The sequence below is a fragment of the Dendrobates tinctorius genome, unplaced genomic scaffold (assembly GCF_039654945.1).
Source record: "Dendrobates tinctorius isolate UK_male_01 unplaced genomic scaffold, ASM3965494v1 ptg000326l, whole genome shotgun sequence".
NCBI lineage: Eukaryota > Metazoa > Chordata > Amphibia > Anura > Dendrobatidae > Dendrobates > Dendrobates tinctorius.
In genome coordinates, this window is record NW_027361993.1 from 13,567,531 (window position 1) to 13,586,458 (window position 18,928).

The 18,928-nt window shown below is 42.8% G+C and overlaps 1 protein-coding gene across 14 annotated transcripts in view; it reads right to left on the reverse strand.

Moving 5' to 3' along the window:
* Positions 1-18,928, reverse strand: part of KCNAB2 (potassium voltage-gated channel subfamily A regulatory beta subunit 2) — a 356,959-nt gene that overhangs the window by 44,286 nt on the left and 293,745 nt on the right. For 10 of the 14 annotated variants that reach the window (XM_073561784.1, XM_073561780.1, XM_073561783.1 and 7 more), the window contains 4 exons: positions 18,136-18,180; positions 18,009-18,052; positions 15,891-15,977; positions 13,991-14,035 (listed from right to left, as the gene is read on the reverse strand). In XM_073561784.1, coding sequence (XP_073417885.1) covers positions 13,991-14,035; positions 15,891-15,977; positions 18,009-18,052; positions 18,136-18,180 — 221 coding nt within the window. The remainder of the gene's footprint in view (positions 1-13,990; positions 14,036-15,890; positions 15,978-18,008; positions 18,053-18,135; positions 18,181-18,928) is intronic. The other 4 variants (XM_073561788.1, XM_073561785.1, XM_073561782.1 and 1 more) reach the window with 1 other exon arrangement.

Genomic DNA, 18,928 nt, shown 5'->3' on the forward strand with positions numbered 1-18,928 from the left:
ACTGTCGCATCAAAGCGTGACTCCTTCATAATTTATGAGAAGCAAAGCGAAGAGCTGTCTGGTTCATCGGAGTATGTTCAGGTGATAACTCGACACAGGTGCCGAAACGTGTGTCTTAATCCATTGGATTATGGCCACACGGAAGAAGTACAACTCAGCCCTTCTGAAAAACACAGAACCAGAACAGAAACTTTCTTGCCTATCATTGATCAGTTTATCACTTCTCTTGGCCAACATCTTCAAGCATATAAAGATATATCATGCAAATTTAGCTTTTTTAGCCATCGAAAGAACTGTCTTCAGACGAGCTTAAGGCCACAGCAGAGCGACTCGTCAGGTCTTATTCAGAAGACTTGGACATTACATTTATCGATGAACTGTGTCAGTTTGTAACATTTACCAATTTATTCACAGACAAGGAACCAAAAGATATCAGCACTGAACTTTTCATGTACAAGCTTATCATGGAAAAGGATATGCAGGACACTTTCCCAAATAGTGAGATAGCTCTAAGGATATATCTAATTTTGATGGTAACAAACTGCAGTGTGAGCAATCCTTCTCAAAACTCAAATTAGTTGAAAACCGATTAAGGACATCCATGAAGCAGGAACGACTTGTAAATTTGGCTATCATGAGCAGTGAGTCAGATATACTGTGTGAATTGGACTTTAGTGACATCATTAGTGATTTTGCAGCACGAAAATCAAGGAAAGTGCCTGGATTGTAAAAAATGAATGATTTTACCTGAATTACTCGGCGTAAATAATTTTTGTAAATAAACTTGCGTTTGTTTCATTTTGTGTTTTTGCATTACATATTGCAACACCTTGAAAAATGGGCCTCCCACCTCTTAAATCCGGCCCTGGTGAGTATAATAAAATTTTCTTCTCTTTCAGGTTAGATCGGGGGCTTATCTATAGCATTCTAGAATGCTGTAGATAAGCCCCGAAAGGCGGTGGCCATAGCTCATAGCTGAAAAAGAAGGTGACAGGTTCCCTATAACAAATTCACCCCGTGTAGTTTTAGGCTGATTTCTCACCTTCCTCATGATCAAGGATACACCATGAGGTGAGATTTTGCATGGTGCCCCAGATCGATGTCGATTGACAGTCATTTTGTATTTCTTCCATTTTCTTACTATTGCACCAACAGTGGTCTCCTTCTCACCCAGCATCTTACTTATGGTTTTGCAGCCTATTCGAGCTTTGGGAAGGTCTATGATCTTGTCCCTGACATCCTTAGAAAGCTCTTTGGTCTTGCCCATGTTGTAGCTGTTAAGAGTCTGACTGATTAATTGAGTCTGTGGACAGAAGTCTAAAAGGTGTATAAAGGTGACTATGCAGGTGACTTTAATGCAGGTAACGAGTTGATTAGGAGCGTCTAACTGGTCTGTAGGAGCCAGAACTCTTAATGATTGGTAGGGGATCAAATACTTATTTCTCACTGCAAAATGCAAATTTATAGAATTTATACAATGTAATTTTCTTGATTTTATTTTTGATATTCTATCTCTCAATGTATTTGTCAATGGGTAAACTTACAAAATCAGCAAGGGATCAAATAATTATTTCCCCCACTGTGTATAGTTTGTTCTGTTTGTCTGCTGTCACACTAAAAAAAAGCTTTTTCTAGCTTTCTGCTGACAGTCATGTGACGGCTTTTTTTTGCGGGATGAATTGATGTTTTTATTGGTACAATTTTCTGGCACATTACATTATTTCATCACTTTCTATTTTTTGAGAGGCAGAATTAGCAAAAACAAGCAATTCAAGATTTGGTTTTTTTTGAGCATTTTTTAAATGCTGCTCACTATGTGGTAAAAGTGATGATGGTTTTATTCTTCAGGTCAGCATGATTAGAGCAATACCACATTTACCGTATATACTCGTGTATAAGCCGAGATTTTCAGCCCATTTTTTTGGGCTGAAAGTCCCCCTCTCGAGTCATATACTCCCCCGCCGAGTCATATACCGGGGGGATCGGCGGGGGAGGGGGAGCGGGGGTGTCAGATCATACTCACCCTTCTCTGCAGCTCCCCTGCTTGTTACATGTTGTTGGTGCTGCTCTCTTCCTGCTTCAGCTGTCAAATGGTACCCGCTCATTAAATATGCGCATATTTAATGAGCGGGTGCCACGTGACCGCTGAACCAGGAAGAGAGCAGCACCGACAACATGTAACAAGCAGAGGAGCTGCAGAGACAAGCGCCAGGACCCGGTGAGTATGAACAGGGGGTTGGGAGGCATATTCACCTGTCCCTGCGCTCTGCTGTCTTGCGTCCTCTGCAGTGACATTCAGGACAGAGAGCGCTATCGCTCTCTGCCTGCACAGTCACTGCAGAGCGCAACGCTGATGAGCGGGGGGCAGCGACTGAGGCGAGTATGCAGGTTTTTGTTTTTTTTTTGTAAGGGAGGCAGCGGCAGCAGCAACATGATGGGGCCACTCACTGTGCATCCTAACTGGGGCCACTCACTGTGCATCCTAACTGGGGCCACTCACTGTGCATCCTAACTGGGGCCACTCACTGTGCATCCTAACTGGGGCCACTCACTGTGCATCCTAACTGGGGCCACTCACTGTGCATCCTAACTGGGGCCACTCACTGTGCATGATAACTGGGGCCACTCACTGTGCATCATAACTGGGGCCACACACTGCAGATAACTGAGGCCACTCACTGTGCACCCTCGGCTTATACACGAGTCAATAAGTTTTCCCAGTTTTTTGTGGCAAAATTAGGGGGGTCGGCTTATACTTGAGTATATACGGTATATCATTTTTTGTGTTTCGGTGCTTTTATACAATAAAATTATATTATGGAAAAAAAGTATGGTTTTTGCATCATTATAGTCTAACAGCTAAAACTTTTTTTTATTTTTCCACTGATGGAGCCATACATATGGTGGCTTATTTTTTGAAGGACAAGATGACGTTTTCAGGAATACCATTTTTATCGCGTTTTATTACTATTTGCTCCACAGTATGATGAAAAAGAATAGTTTTCTGTTTATTTATTTTCGGTGTTCACTGAAGGGGTTAACTAGTGTGACAGTTTTATAGGTTGGGTCATACCGGACGCAGTGATACCAAATATGGGTACATTTTCCGTGTATTTTGTTTTGCATAAATATACATATTTATGGGTACAATACTATTTATCTTTTTTTTTTATACTAGGTGAAGAGCCCGGCGTTGCCTGGGCATAGTAACCAACTGTGGTTAGTTATAACAAATTATAATGATTATATTGCACATAAAAACATTTCACATCATATATTCAGCACTACAGATTTGCAACACAAATTAACTAAACGATTACCCAAGTATTGATAGTATTTTATTTTCAACTCATTCAAGAGTCTTTTGATAAACAACATGTATGGTTTTTCCTTTCGGTGCAAAGATGAACAGATTTTTGGCAGTTCCAACTCTTGAACAGGCCACTTAAAAGTTAACCATGAGGAAAGTATGGCGATTGCAAATCGATCCCTACTACTTTCAAGGACTGTCCCTGATCCTTGTTAATGGACATTGCAAATGCCAGTCGAAGTGGAAAATGGAGGCATTTAAAATCAAAAGGCAAATCAGATGGAATGAGTGGCATTCTTGGAATGAAAATGTCCTCTCTTTTGGCACATCCTGTTGCTGAGCTGTGTATCTAATCTTATCCTGTGTGATACCGTCTGCTAAGCTATGTATCCAGTGTCGGACTGTGGTGCCAAGGGCCCACCAGTAAAATTGACTTTGGGGGGCCCCCTTTTTGACTGCATACAAATAATACACTACCCTTGATCACAAATTTACCAGTAGCTCTATATAATAAACTGAATTGTTTGGTTAATGAATGATGAGATGCTTTTTTTTCCTGTACAGAGTGCATTATGCCAAGTTTTACCCACACATTGGAATTGGGGGCCCAGATCTGCACGGGGGCCCACCAGGGGATTCCCCTGTTACCCTATGGGCCAGTCCGAGCCTGTGTGTATCTAATCCTATCCTGTGAGATACTGACTGCTGAGCCATGTATCTAATCCTATCCTGTGTGTTACTGTCTGCTAAGCAGTGTATCTAATCCTATCCTGTGTGAAAGATACTTAGCGATTGGTTGATCTGGGACTGTTGCTCATAGCAACTAATCACAGCTCCACTTTCATCTTCTAAACAGCTCTGGTGAAATGAAAGATGCTTAGTGATTGGTTGCTATGGGCAACACAGGCAGTGTACCTGTTGTGGTCAAGAAGATGTGCCTATGCGATAGAGGATGTGTGATGGGATATGGGCACAGGAGGGGGTGATTCATTTCTGTCATGTGCTCTCTGCTCCTTTCTGGGGGCAGACAATGGCTGGGAGCTTAGGTTCCCGGGGATGCTAGATTTCACCCACCCGGCCAGCGTCTGCTGAGGTGTTGTGGAGTGGGAAAACTGTTGCTCATAGCAACCAATCACAGCTCAGCTTCTTTCAAACAGCTTTGGTAAAATGAAAGATGCTTAGTGATTGGGTGGGGCTATGTGGAGTGGGAGTGGCTGATATGCACACTCATCTATATATATATATATATATATATATATATATATATATATCTCTCTCTCTATCTCGATAGATTTTGAAAAAATATTTGTATGTTTTGTTTTTTTCCTTTACTGACATAGCGGGGGCGCCGATCGGATGGGAGAGTGAGCTCCCTCCCTCTCTTAGCCTCCAAAATCTCAGTAATGGGAAAGTCTGTCTTCACTGAATACAGATTTTACCTTAGAATTGAAAAATATTCAGAATTAAATTCTGAATATTTTTCTATCTACTGGATAACACGGTACAAAGATATATATCTTTCCTGTACCTTAGAATTGAGAATTTTGATAATGACTGATCAATTGTGACTGAGAAAGAAGCAGATTTTTCTGATGAGATATATTACAACTCAATTTCTCCACAACTAGACCGCAGCTATGAAGCATACAGGTAAGTCCATTTTATCACCTGTGTGCCCATAGTGACAGATTTCCTTTAAAAAAAAAAAAAATAATAAATAAAAAGACGGTTATGCATTAAACATTTATGGCAAAACCAGTGCCTGAGTCAGGGCAATGGACAACCTCTTTAATGATAGAGTTGCCAGAATAACAAGTTGGGTTTGGTCACCCAAAACATTCAAAATTCATGCTGATGACTGCTGGCCTTAAGTTTGCAGGAACTAAAGATGTTACTACTTTAGTTCTTGCACTTCATGAAGTTATACAAGCTAGATATATGTGATGAGACACCAACCTGACAGGACACAATAGCTGCAAGGATTTCCATGTCTCAATATACGGTAAGTAACTGGCCTTCACATTCAGCCAGATCTGAACAGTATTATTTCAGACTTACATGGCATGTGGTCAAGGGGCTAAAGGTGCCATAATTGAATCAGTACCTAAAATGCAGCTATAGAAAGCAATCCACCATTACGAACAAGAATTTAAGTCTACTTTACTGGATCAAGACATCGCTACGTTAATGGTATCAGGGTTAGGCTTTCTTTACATGTCCAAGCATCATGGTCTGCTTACAGATTGTCTCGTGACCTGAATACAACAGCGCCATAGGCAGACATAAGGTTGTTGAGTTTGGATCAGGAGACCTGCGGCCGATGCAGAAGAAAATGTCAAAATTTTACACAGGTAGAAACAGAGTTATACAGGAATACTCTCCCACTCGATTGAACATTGGCCATGGAGGGATGGCATTACATTGTGGCCACAATGTAAGGCTCAGCGAGTATCGTACATGACTTCTGATCTATTTAAAAAGACCCTTGCACAATTCTTGATGGTTGCCTCAGCAGGGCCAGCTCACCACACCGGATATCAGCCTGGGTGAGAGATATCTTTACAATCACTAAAGGCCACTAATTATGCCCAAATTTCACTAGCCATCGAAAGCTTAATGGAATCTGTCAGTAAGATGAATCCACCCAAAATGCATATATGGACATGCAGGTCTTTGAAATGATACTCCATTGACACCTTTATATTTTCACTCAGTTGCTGCATACTACAGTAATTACGTTTCCATCTATATGAAAATTTGGTATTAAGTACTCTGGGTGTGACAGAGCACTTAACAAGCCTTTTCCTTCTGAGCTTGTTTCCCCACCTCTTTAGCTTGATTGGTAGCTCACTGTCTGATTTCCTTGCCTGGCGCTTGACATCACACAGACAGTGAGCTATCAAACTAGCTAAAGAGACTACTGTCAGGTGGAGAAGCAAGCAAGGGAGGCAGAGGCTTGGCAAGTGCTGTGTCACGACCATAGCACTAAACCTGTCATTTATACGAATGAAAGTGCTACTTTGTTGACAATGCAACATTAGATCGAAGACATAAATATGTCAATGGATTAACATGTAAAGATCTATGCAATGTTCGGCTTGAGGAGGTGGATCTCACATGTCATGGATGGGGAATTTGTCAGTAAGTAAATTTAGTGGTAGAATATCAGAAAAAATACATAAAGTAAATGGTGCCTTTATTGAAAAACATATCAGTTTATAACAAAATACAAAGAATTATTACTTAGATCAGAGTTTCCCAAACTCCAGTCTTGACGGCCTTTAACACCACGTTTTCATGATTTCCTCAGTAATGCACAGATGAGAGAACCTGTGGCAATTTCTGATGCCTTGATGATACTTCCATCACCTGTGCAAAACTAAAGAAATCCTGAAAATGACCTATTAGGGCTGTGAGGACTGGAGTTTGGGTAACACTTAGGTTATCAGAGACAACATGCAACTTGAACTCTATAGCGCCACCTGTTGGAAGCAGCAATCCTACAAGTCACAATCAACCCTTTAACGAGCCTTGCAATATGACTTAGGGTAAAAGCCAAATCAGAATCTCAATTTCCCGACGCACTGTTTCGGGGAATTGCCCCTTGTCAGTGCAAAGTCTGAGAACTGATTTGGCTAGGTGAGAGGCTCTGGACTGAGGTCTGAGGAGTAACGTTTCTCATAGTGGAGATTGACATACCGGCTCTGGCATGCCAAGGAAAAGCCGGATTACTTACCGGTAATGCTCTTTTAATGAGTCCACGACAGCACCCACTGGAGGTATCGGATCCGCCCCATTTGGAACAGGAAACCCTACAGGAAAGATAAAAGGGGGCGGTCCGCCTCTCCTCCTCAGTTTTGCATTTCAGAGTACCAGGAGGACCGCCAAGGATTAGGCAATGTCTTGTACTTATAACTTTACTTATCCAACTTTAGCAGATATACTTTTAATATTGATATTTCTAGCAGGGAGGGAAGTGAGCGGGTGCTGTCGTGGACTCATTAAAAGAGCATTACCGGTAAGTAATCCGGCTTTTTACCCTTCGCCACGACAGCACCCACTGGAGAGATTCCAGAGACCATCACCTGGGTGGGACCACCGTGCCAAGGACAGTCCTGCCAAAGCTTAGGTCAGAAGTAGACGAAAGGTCAAGTCTATAGTGTCTATAGAAGGTAGAAGGGGATGACCAAATTGCCGCCTTACATATGGTTTCAATTGGAACGTCTCCCCTCTCCGCCCAGGAGGCCGCCATTGCTCTGGTGGAATGTGCTCTGATGTCTTCCGGAGGTTCTTCATTTTTTGCAGAGTAGGCTAAACGAATGGCATCCCTGAACCATCGGGAAATGGTGCTCTTTGTGACTCCATACCCTTTTTTATGGCCCTGAAAAGAAATGAAGAGAGCCCTACACTGCCTCCAGCTCTCGGACCTTTCAATATACTTTAGGACAGTTCTTCTGACGTCCAAAGTGTGGAATTTCTGCTCTTCCGGAGTGGAGGGATCTTCAAAGAAGGTTGGGAGGAGTATCTCCTGAGACCTATGGTACTTTGTTGATACCTTAGGCAGGTATGAGGGGTCTGGCTTTAATATTAATCTATCCCGATATACCTGCAAAAAGGGTGGATCTATGACAGGGCCTGGATATCACCCACTCTCCTAGCGGATGTCAGTGCTACCAAGAGGGCCGTTTTAAATGATAAATATTTAAGGGATATCGTATCTATCGGTTCAAAAGGTTCTTCTGTCAGGGCGTCTAACACCAAGTTTAAGTCCCATGTAGGGATTGTTGGTATGTGAACCGGAGTTATTCTTTCACATGCTGTAATGAATCGTAATATCCACTTATTCCCTGCTATATTATGGCCATACAGCGCCCCCAACGCAGACACCTGTACTTTCAGTGTGTTTACTGACAAGCCCAATTCCTTCCCTTTTTGTAGGAATTCTAAGATAGGAACTATCGGGACTTCTGCTGTATGAGATGCTGTATGAAACTGTAGGAATTTTTTCCATATTCTTTTATAAATTTGGGTTGTGGACTGCTTCCTGCTCTGTAGAAGCGTAGTAATTAATGATTGCGAAAACCCTCTTGATCTTAATAGGTGCCTTTCAAGTTCCACGCCGTCAAGTGTAAGTTGTTCACTTGAGGGTGGAAGAAAGGGCCTTGGGAGAGTAGGTTGGAGTTTGAGGGGAGAACCCAAGGATCTGTCACTGACATAATTCGTAGCCACGAGAACCACGGTCTCTTGGACCAGAAAGGTGCTATCAGGATTACTCTCGCCTTTTCCTCTCTGATTTTCCGAATCACTTGTGGCAGGAGAATCAATGGCGGGAAGGCGTATGCCAGTTTGAATTTCCATGAGGCCTGGAGGGCATCCAGTATGTCTGGGTGATCTGCTGGAGACAGGGAAGCAAAGGTTTTTGTTTGTCTGTTTTCCCTTGTGGCGAAGAGGTCCACTTTAGGATGCCCCCATAGAGCGACTATGTCCTGGAAGATCTGGCGATTGAGGCACCACTCCCCTTGCCGAAGTGTGTGTCGGCTTAAGAAATCTGCTTCTTGGTTGTCCTCTCCTCTGATATGAAGAGCCGAGAGGGACAACAAATTGCTTTCGGCTAAGTTTAAGATTCTTGCCGCAGAAGACATCAGAGTCTCTGATCGAGTACCTCCTTGTCTGTTTATGTAGGCCACCGTGGTGGTGTTGTCCGACAGGATCCTGACATGTTTCTGTTGAAGCTGTGGAAGGAAATGATGTAGAGCATAGTATACTGCTGTCAGTTCTTTTAAATTAGATGAGTATTCTCTTTCCTCTCTATTCCATCTTCCTTGACAAAAGCTATTCCCCATATGGGCTCCACAGCCTTGGGGGCTAGCGTCGGTGGTTAGGATACCAGATGGTACTATGACCCATGGGACTCCTGAGGATAGATGGTCATCATCTAACCACCATTCCAGAGAAGTCAAGACCTCCTGGGTTAGGGTTATCTTGCTCTCAAGGTGACCACCATGTCGCTTCTCCTCCTGGAGGATCTGATGCTGAAGTGTGCGGACATGATAATGGGCCCACTGGACTGCAGGGGCACAGGAATCTAGCGACCCCAATAGCGACATTGCCCCTCTCAGAGACATGAGTGGTCCATCTATGGCTGCCTCTACTTTCTCTTTTGTTAGTGCTATCTTTACCTGAGGACGTAGACATTTCTGGGTTATGGAGTTCAATTGGAACCCCAAAAACATCTGGAGGGATTGCGGAACGAGCCTGGACTTCTGTATATTGATGATCCAGCCTAGGTCCTGCAAAGATGAGATTGCATCAGCCACTCTTTCGGTACATTGGGTATCTGAGTTCCCGATTATTAGGAAGTCGTCTAAGTAAGGTACGATTAAAGTATCCTTTTGACGAACATAGGCCATCACCTCTGCCATCACCTTGGTGAAGATTCTTGGCGCTGTTGAGAGGCCGAAAGGCATGTCTGTGTACTGAAAATGACGGACCTTGCCATCGAACACCACTGCGACCCTTAGATATTTTTGGTATCTATTATGGATAGGAAGATGATAGTAAGCATCTTTTAAATCAATTCCCGCCATCACACAATTTGGAAAGAGAAGCTTTATGGTGGATCTGATTGATTCCATCTTAAACTTATAATTTTTTATAAACGTATTAAGCTTCTTTAAATTAATAATTGTTCTAAACGTACCATCTGGTTTGGAAATTAAAAATAAGGGAGAGTAGAAGCCTCTACCTTCCTGTCCCTCTGGGACCTCCACTAAAACCCCCTTGCTTAGTAGGCTCCGAATCTCTTCTTCGAGGGCCTTTTGTTGGGCTATAGAGTTAAGGAGGGTTAGGATAAAGAAATCATAAGGGTATTGAAGGAATTCTATTTTCATTCCTTCTTTAATAATACCTAAGATCCATGGGTTTGAGGATATTTGTTCCCATTTTGGATAAAAGAACCGTAATCTACCCCCTACAGGTGGGTCTGATTTTTTAATTTCTATTTTCCCTTCGGAATGTTGGACCCCTGAACATGGTACCCTTTTGTTTCTCTTCTTTTGCGGCCCATCTATTTGATCTTTCCGTTTGCCTCATTCTTCCAAACGGTCGCCTCTTAAAGGTTCTCCTATAGAAAGGGATAGAAGAGTCAGGGAACGCCTTCTTCCTCTCCTTTGCTTTGGCGAGTATCTCGTCTAGGGCTTTTCCGAAGAGAAACTCACCCTCACACGGGGTTGCACAAATCTTAGCCTTTGATTGCGCGTCCCCCTTTCAGCTCTTCATCCACAACGCCCTTCTGGCGTTGTTCTCCAGAGCTGCTGATCTTGCTGCCAGCCGTAGAGTGTCCGCCGACGCATCAGCCATAAAGGCAGCTGCCCCTCTAATTAATGGGATAGCGGCCCGTAATTTTTCTCTGGACACCTTTTGCTCGATTTGCTGATCCAGCTGGTCCAACCACACGAGCATAGATCTAGTGGTGCATGTGCTGGCTACCGCTGGCTTAAAAATACCCGTGGTAGCTTCCCAAGACCTCTTCAATGATGATTCTGCCTTGCGGTCTAACGGGTCTGCCAACAAGCCTGCGTCCTCTACTGGAATAGCCGATTGTTTCGAGGTAGAGGATATAACGGCATCCACTTTTGGCACTTTGGTCCATTTTAATAGCTCCTCATCGCTATATGGATACTTTCTTTTTGAGGCTGATGGGAGAAAACTTCTTTGGTCATGTTTTCCCCATTCCCTCTTTATTAAGGCCTTAATCGCCGGTATTACCGGGAACGCTCTCCTTTTCTTTTCCGCCAATCCCGCAAACATTATGTCTTGTGCGGTTTGGGCACCCCTTGGTTCCTCACACCCCATAGTGCTTCTCACCGATTTAACTAGGTTGTCCACACTATCCAGGGGGAAACATGACCGTCCCTCCATGTCTGATGATGACGAGGATGTGAGTGAGGAGTCAGAGATTAACCCCCCTTCTTCCTCTGACTCTGAGCTGAGGGTTAACTGCTTTTTGCTGCCAGTCTCTGAGGGAGTTTTGGCGCGGTTAATAGCCTGTATCTCCTCCCTGATTATAGCTCTAATGTCCTTTGTCGACAATGCGGCCCCCTGCTTTGTCTCTGGTGCACTGCTTACAGAGCTTCTTAGGGTAGGAGTCAGGGAGAGGTTCAGAGCATAACGCACATTCTTTATGCTTGGATTTCTCCTTTTTCTTGGTCTAGAGGGGGACACCAAGGCGGGGGGGGGGGGGGCGGAGAGGTCAGCTTAGTAGGCAGAGTATATACTTTGCACACTCACCCAGTGAAGCCTTATATTACCGGATCAGATGGCTGAGATCCCGTCCTAGGTCTTGACTCTCCAGTTTCGCTCCTGCGCCCGGTGTCTGTCCTAGTGTTGCGGTCCCTGGTGGAGCTGCCCCCCGCAGAATCTCCTGATGGAGCGTGCGCTTCCGTTGGGGACGACATGGCTTGTCCCTGCTCAGCTGCGCGCTGTTTAAATAGATTGCGCGCTGCTTTAAATTGGTCTTCTCTTTTTTTTTTTTTTTTCTCTCCCCGGAAGTCGCTCCTCCCCGGGATTTCCCCGCACATGCGCAGTCGCGCTCAGCCATCCTACCCCGGAAGTTCAATCATTACTTCCGGGGTTAAGGAGTCGCCACGCCGGCCGGCCACCGCCTGTTCTCTGCGGCCTGCGCCCGCCGCCACCGCTGCCTCACGGGAGCCGCTCTTCCTTTTTTTTTTTTTCTTCGCGCCACAGGCGCACTTACCCGGGCAGCGGCGGCGCCTTGGTGCCTCCCCGTCGCACTCCTGGGTGAGACCGGGCGGCCCACCCCAGACCTGGTCATCACCCTCCACCTGCCAGACGAGGGGGGAACTGTCTAGCGGAGTCTCCCCCGACGCTGCCTCCGGACCGCAGCCCCTGCCGTTCCCAAGGAGACTGCACAGGCGGCATGCATGGCCCAGGTAAGCTTCCTGAAGGATCCTGGCTCCGTTTGGAACAGGAAACCAAAACTGAGGAGGAGAGGCAGACTGCCCCTTTTATCTTTCCTGTAGGGTTTCCTGTTCCAAATGGGGCGGATCCGATACCTCCAGTGGGTGCTGTCGTGGCGAAGGGTAAAAGAAGACTTATTCACCGTGCGAAAAAGCCTCCTTACCTTGGCATGCCAGAGCTGGTGTGTCACTCTCCACAAGGAGAAACATTACCCCTTAGAACGCAGAATTTTTGGACTCCATGCATTCGCCTACAGATCCCTCATGTACAGCTCTTCAGCTGCTGCAAAACTCCTACCTTGTGCATCAAGCTCAAGAGCAACAAGGTTGAAGATCTCTAGCTTAGATCTATTCAATGTGAAGACTGACGTGACTTAAGCTGGGTTTTGCAAAAATATATTAGTTTAGACTAAGACGAGTTACCCTGACAGGTGTATGTTACACGTAAGAATATGAGAGATGTCACAAAAGGCGTTATGGATGCGTGAGGACAAACTGTCTAGAGGGCAGAGTTCTCTCTGCAGTTCTTGCAAGGCAAACTGCACATTGCAATTGTGACTTAAGTGTTTCTAAAAGTAGAGGCAAAATAATAATTTTACACAATAAAAAAAGGCACTCTTTCACAATTTTTTTTGACATAGGATATTGGTCAATGATAACTTAGCACAAAAAGTTAAACTTGTTTCGACAGCTGTTAAATTTACACATACTGTATGTCTACAATTTGGTTCTCAACAAATGTGAGATTTTAGAAACACTTTAGGGAAATAATGCTTCACCTGTCTCCATCATGCAAACCTTTTATTTTATTATTTTTTTCAACATGAGCCCATGCCAAGAGAAGCAAGTCATCCGCTCAAAGCATAACATATGACCATGCGCTGTGTCAGGCATCTAGAAAACAAGCATTTTAGCAAATGGGGAGAAAAAGATCCCTAAAAGTCCACCGAAGCATAACTGAGCATTACAATATTGGGTATCAAATCAATCAATCACTCAAGCAAAACCAACAGATACTACAACTGGGCACAGGAGAAAAGTGTTAAAAAAAAAAAAAAAAAAAAGTAATTTGTCCTTTTCTTCTGATAAACTTAAAATTCAGAATTTGTATATTTTAATAGATTTCTGGATATTTTACCAAAGCTATAAAGAAAAAAAACAAACAAAAAAACCCAAAAGGTATATATATTTTCTTTTACTGCCCAGCTGTAGAACTGATCTCAACTTCAAGAAAATATTAGAATTTATTTCTTGAAGGTCAAGCGTCATCATTGAGTATTCTCCTCACATTACAGAAGTCTCAGCAACGGTAATGTGCTCTCAGAATATAAAACAGACAAACAAAAAAAAAAGAATAAATCAAACAAAACACCAATGATGCAGAAAAACAGCTCTAAATGATACAACAAATATACCATGCAAAAAAAATAAGGAAAAAAATCCTAGTAACAAGTGTAATGACATGGTACACAAATCAGGGCATAACAGGGTAAGGGACAATAACTAAAGGGATCAGAAAAAAAATATTGGATTTTACTTGCAAGATGTTCTTAAAGGGTATATTTTTATGCATTTTATGGATATTTTGTTCCTTTGGGGATTGGGGAGGAAACACTTGTATGGTAAAGATAAAAAGATTATCTGTCCCATAAAATGCCTTTTGGACATGGAATTCAATATGGAGATTGTGGGTACTGTGTACCTTCTATGATGAATGTTCTCGACTTGGAAGAACTAAATGGGTCTCCTGGTAATGAAAGAAAGATTTAGAAAGACCAGAGTTTACAGCTGAAAGTTCATGACATTGTTTGACAAAAGGGCACAGGACTTTAAAATTATCATCCGGTGGAGACAAAAACTGTTCTGTTGTGTGAATACAACATTGCAAAAAAATATCTAATTTTGTAAAAAAAAAAAAAAAAAATATTACTATGGGAAATTACTTAAAATGACACATTTATTTCCCTCCATTTTTTTGCAGCTTAATTGTAAAGGAGTATGGGCAGGTTTAAAATTAGTTGTTAAAAAAAAAATAAAAAAAAACAAAACAGAAAAACACATGAATATTTTAAAAACTGGGTGAAATATGAGCATAAAAACAACATAAGAAACAACAAGGCAACAAAAGTGTAACACGCCCAATAGTTCAAACCACCTGAAACGTTAAATGTTCTGCAAACATATGTGGCATTATAGGCAATAGTTTAGGATGACCGGTGAATAATTTTGGCAAATTTGACATTATTAAAAATTGAAAGAGTTAATAAAAATGAAAATAAACTATACAGCAAAATCTGAAAATACAGAAAAAAAAAAAATGAGATGTGATTTTTATCTACTGTAATAACTTCAAGACCTTTGAAGAAAATGTATCGTAAACATTCTAAAAAAAAAAACGTAAACAAAATTTTAAAGGGATTTTTGAGATTGCGATTTTGATTGGCTATTGATGGCATATCCTATCAGCTGACTGAAAGGGCTGAGGAGCACAAATAAGACTGGCTTTTCTTTATTTAGAGGGTCAGGTTGTGGCTGTACCCACTACTTTTACCTAAAAGGAAATTCCAGGCATAGCATTTACTAAAAATACAGAACAATGCCTGGTAAGAAATAAATGGGACGCAGCGCTGCAGCCACTCCAGCCAGTTGACTAGCATGGGTGCCAGGAATTGAAGCCTCCAACCATCAATCTGATATTGATGGCCTATCGTAAGGTTAGGGCATAAATACGGTCATCTTGGAGAGCCCCTTTAACAAATACACTGCCACAAAAAACCCACAAAGTTGTTCAAAACCTAAATTATTGTTATGGTGTTAAAATTTGAAATCAATAAACAGAACTTGACAGTTACATGCAGCACAATCCACGGGCAGCATGTATCAGGCACTATAAAACAAACATACTTCAAAAGCCAGGCAGGGACCGAGCCGCACTGAACACCAGTCAGACAGGCGGGACACGGTGGCTTCTCCCCGCCCGCTGTCCTGGATTGACAGGTCTCTGCCTACATGCACATATAGAGGAAAAGACCTGGCACTCCATGGCAGCGGGTGGGGAGAAGCGCCAGGACCCGCCTGTCAGACTAGTGTCCAGCACGGCTCAGTCCCTGGCAGCTTCTAAAGTATGGTTTTCTCTGAAACGCAGCAACGTGTCACAGTCAAATATGCCTGGCTGAGATCATACAGCCAGTAACTGATACATGCTGCCCACGGATCGGCTGTCAGGTTCACTTTAACATGTATGTTCCTTGTTCTAACCAAGAAACTGTATGAAGCTCACAAATCATTTCAAATTAGTTACTTCCCAAAACAAAATAGTCCTTCGCCCAAAGCAAACAAGTACTGAAAAACTACAGAAATTACATTTTTAAATTTTAGATGAAACATTGTAATCACTTTTGTTTATACCACATATGTGATCGAATACTTGGAACCTCACCCCCCCCCCTCCCCCCGCAAAAAAAAGAATCTTTAAAAAATTAAATAAACAAATCTGACGATTTTTATGACATTTTTTTAAATCTGGATATGATACTGACCAAGATGAAAGATATATTCTATGTAGTAGGCACTGCACAATTAGATAACATGTCGCAGCTCACCTTCCATCGGTGTGTTGGGATCGGGTCGATTAGCGAACACAACATCCACATACTCTAGCTGAAGTCTATCTAAGGAAGCCTTTAAACCTGAATGGTAAAAAAAAGCAAGAAACAAAAATGACACATTACCGACCAGAGGAATCTACAGTCACAGTTTACCTGGTACAGTTATGGCTACATGATCCTTTGGGCTTATTTGTCACAGTTAAATTATCCATTCTTCTTTTTTTTTTTCAAAGAACTTTTTTTTGTAATTTTTTTTCTTTAAATTTATTCTAAACCATTCTGTAAAAAAATAAAATAAATAGAGTCAAAGGGCATGCAAGAGATTAGAAAAGGAGGATTCTGCACTGCTAACCCACAAGTGTAGTTCCTGGACACTGACTGTGCCTGGTATCTGGGCTCACCCCCGTGGTACCTCAGCTCATCCCCTATTAGAACAAATCATACTATTATGGCGCTGTTTCTAGATTAAAAACAAACAAGAAAATCCTGTCTTTTCAATTTAATAAAATTTAAAATGTGTGCGCTATCCCTATTCTAGGTGGTGGAAAAATGATGTAGGATCTTTTGAATCCATGTCATGAATAACAGAGTGCCTAAAGTTTGCATAAAGTTTCCTTTAAAGGGGTGGTCTTGGCTTGGGGATCAAGTCTGTGGTCACTAAGTGACTGCAGACTTGTGAATCCTCACAATGCGCACAGTGAGATCCGTCAAGATTCTCTGATGCAGGCGGTCATGTGATCATACTTCCAGTCACATTCCAACTAGATATATCCAGCCTCGCTTAATTCAAATCGTATTGAGCAAGGCTGTGCACATCTAGTCTGCATGTGACAGCATGTATGCAAATTGCATACTTCTATTCACATGCCCACCATCGGCACTGTCACCAGAGAATCTGGAGAGCTCGTGCACAGCACACTGTGAAGATTCACCAGGCTGCAGTCACATAAAGTGACTGCAGACTTGTATGCAAAGCTTGGACAATCCCTTTAGGATTAGGATGCATAATAACTTGACCATTGAAAGTCACAGCCAGCTATGCATTACAGTGGCCAGAGCAAGAAAAATGTAGTACTACACAGCAGCTACTCTGACGGACATAATACGAGGACGGCAGCTTGAGTTTCCCAGAACTGGATTGGATCTTGCAGAACAGCTCTCCACTAGAGTTGAGCAAAAAGATTCCCAGGACCCTAGTCCAGTGGCCCAATAAGATTCTCAGGACCCTAGTCCTGTGGCCAAATAAGAATCTCAGGACCCTACTCCAGTGGCCCAAAAAGATTCTCAGGACCCTAGTCCTGTGGCCAAATAAGAATCTCAGGACCCTACTCCAGTGGCCCAAAAAGATTCTCAGGACCCTAGTCGATTGGCCCAAAGATTCTCAGGACCCTAGTCGAGTGGCCCAAAGATTCTCAGGACACTAGTCCAGTGGCCCAAAAAGATTCTCAGGACCATAGTCCAGTGGCCCAAAAAGATTCTCAGGACCCTAGTCCTGTGTCCCTGTCTGTAGCCCATGGTTGCTGGACTACAGTTCTGCAAATATCCGACCTACCAATTTACATATTAAGAACAATGTGAAAGTATCTGGTACAGACATTGGATCGCAGATATGATAGTATCATTATATTCCGCTTCCTATGACTTGCACTCCCATATACACGGCTTAGGGGGGGTTGATCCCACTGACCGATTCCCTTTAAGGCGTAACAGAATAATTAATATCTTGTTTTCCTCATGCCAGCTGAGCCTAAAGAGATTTAAGCAACTCTAAAATGTAAAAAATTGTTACAGAAGGACACAGATATCGGGCCACAATCACAGAGCCATGAAAAGTTTTGTTGCAAATAGTCAACTTGTTCGCTAAGCCCCAATCCATTTTCTATAGGGAAGGTAGAGCTGGCATAAAAAAAGGAAAAAGTTGCAATTTTATTTTTGCTCATCTGGAGTTTGGAACTTTTTTTTTTCATTTTAAGCAAGAATCCTATGAGAAATTTCCCCATTTGTGTACGGCCAGCATTAGCGTCCTCATACTATGGAGACAATACACCAGATAACACCACTTGTTACTATGGTTACAAGCTTTGGCGCTAATAACAGGAGTATAGGTTGTACCTTCAATTATATGTTTTCTGGATAAGCCTCTTTCAGTTTCTGCCCTACAATATAAGGACAACGGTTATCTACATCATTGGGTCGGTGAAAACAGGCAAATAATAATGCAAGACGTAGAATTACTCACTTTCCGCCCCAAAAGATTTTGGTTGTAATAACCAAACTGGACCGCCTAATGGGATAGAAAAAGTATTACTATTTATAACCATGAAGTACAAATCTATGATAATTATTCATTTTTTATCCTGTAGATAAATATAAAACAGAAAATCTCATTAATTTTCATAATGAGCTGATAATACCATAGTTTTGTAATGTGGGGATATCTTTACATAAACAATGATATTCATTATCTACATCATCATATACAACTTCATGCATACATCTATCTATAATAATAAATGCCCTAACCAGCTTCCGGTTCTAACAACTTCCGTCCAGTTGTAACCGGTGACGTCACCACACACACACACGCACGTTAACCCTCAACACACCACACCAACACACACTCCTCTCACCTTTCACCTCCACTCATGTCCACTCACTCTTTCACTCCACATACGTTCCTTTCTCTCACTCCGTTTCTCATACTCACACCGTCATCGTCGCTGCCCCGACAACTTCCTCCGCGATCCAGGATCCAGACGTTCTCCAGGCCGCCGACATCGGGATCCAAAAAGATGGCGTCGGCGAAATCTCGCGAGATTACGCCGACGCCATTTTGGATCCCGATGTCGCCCATGCCAGCGACATGTTGTTGCGGCGACGCCATCTTGAATATCGCGGGACTTCACGAAATCCAAGATGGCGTCCCGCAAGAACATGTCGGCGGCCTGGAGAACGTCTGGATCCTGGATCGCGGCGGCGGAGGAAGATGTCGGGGCAGCGACGATGACGGTGTGAGTATGAGAAACGGAGTG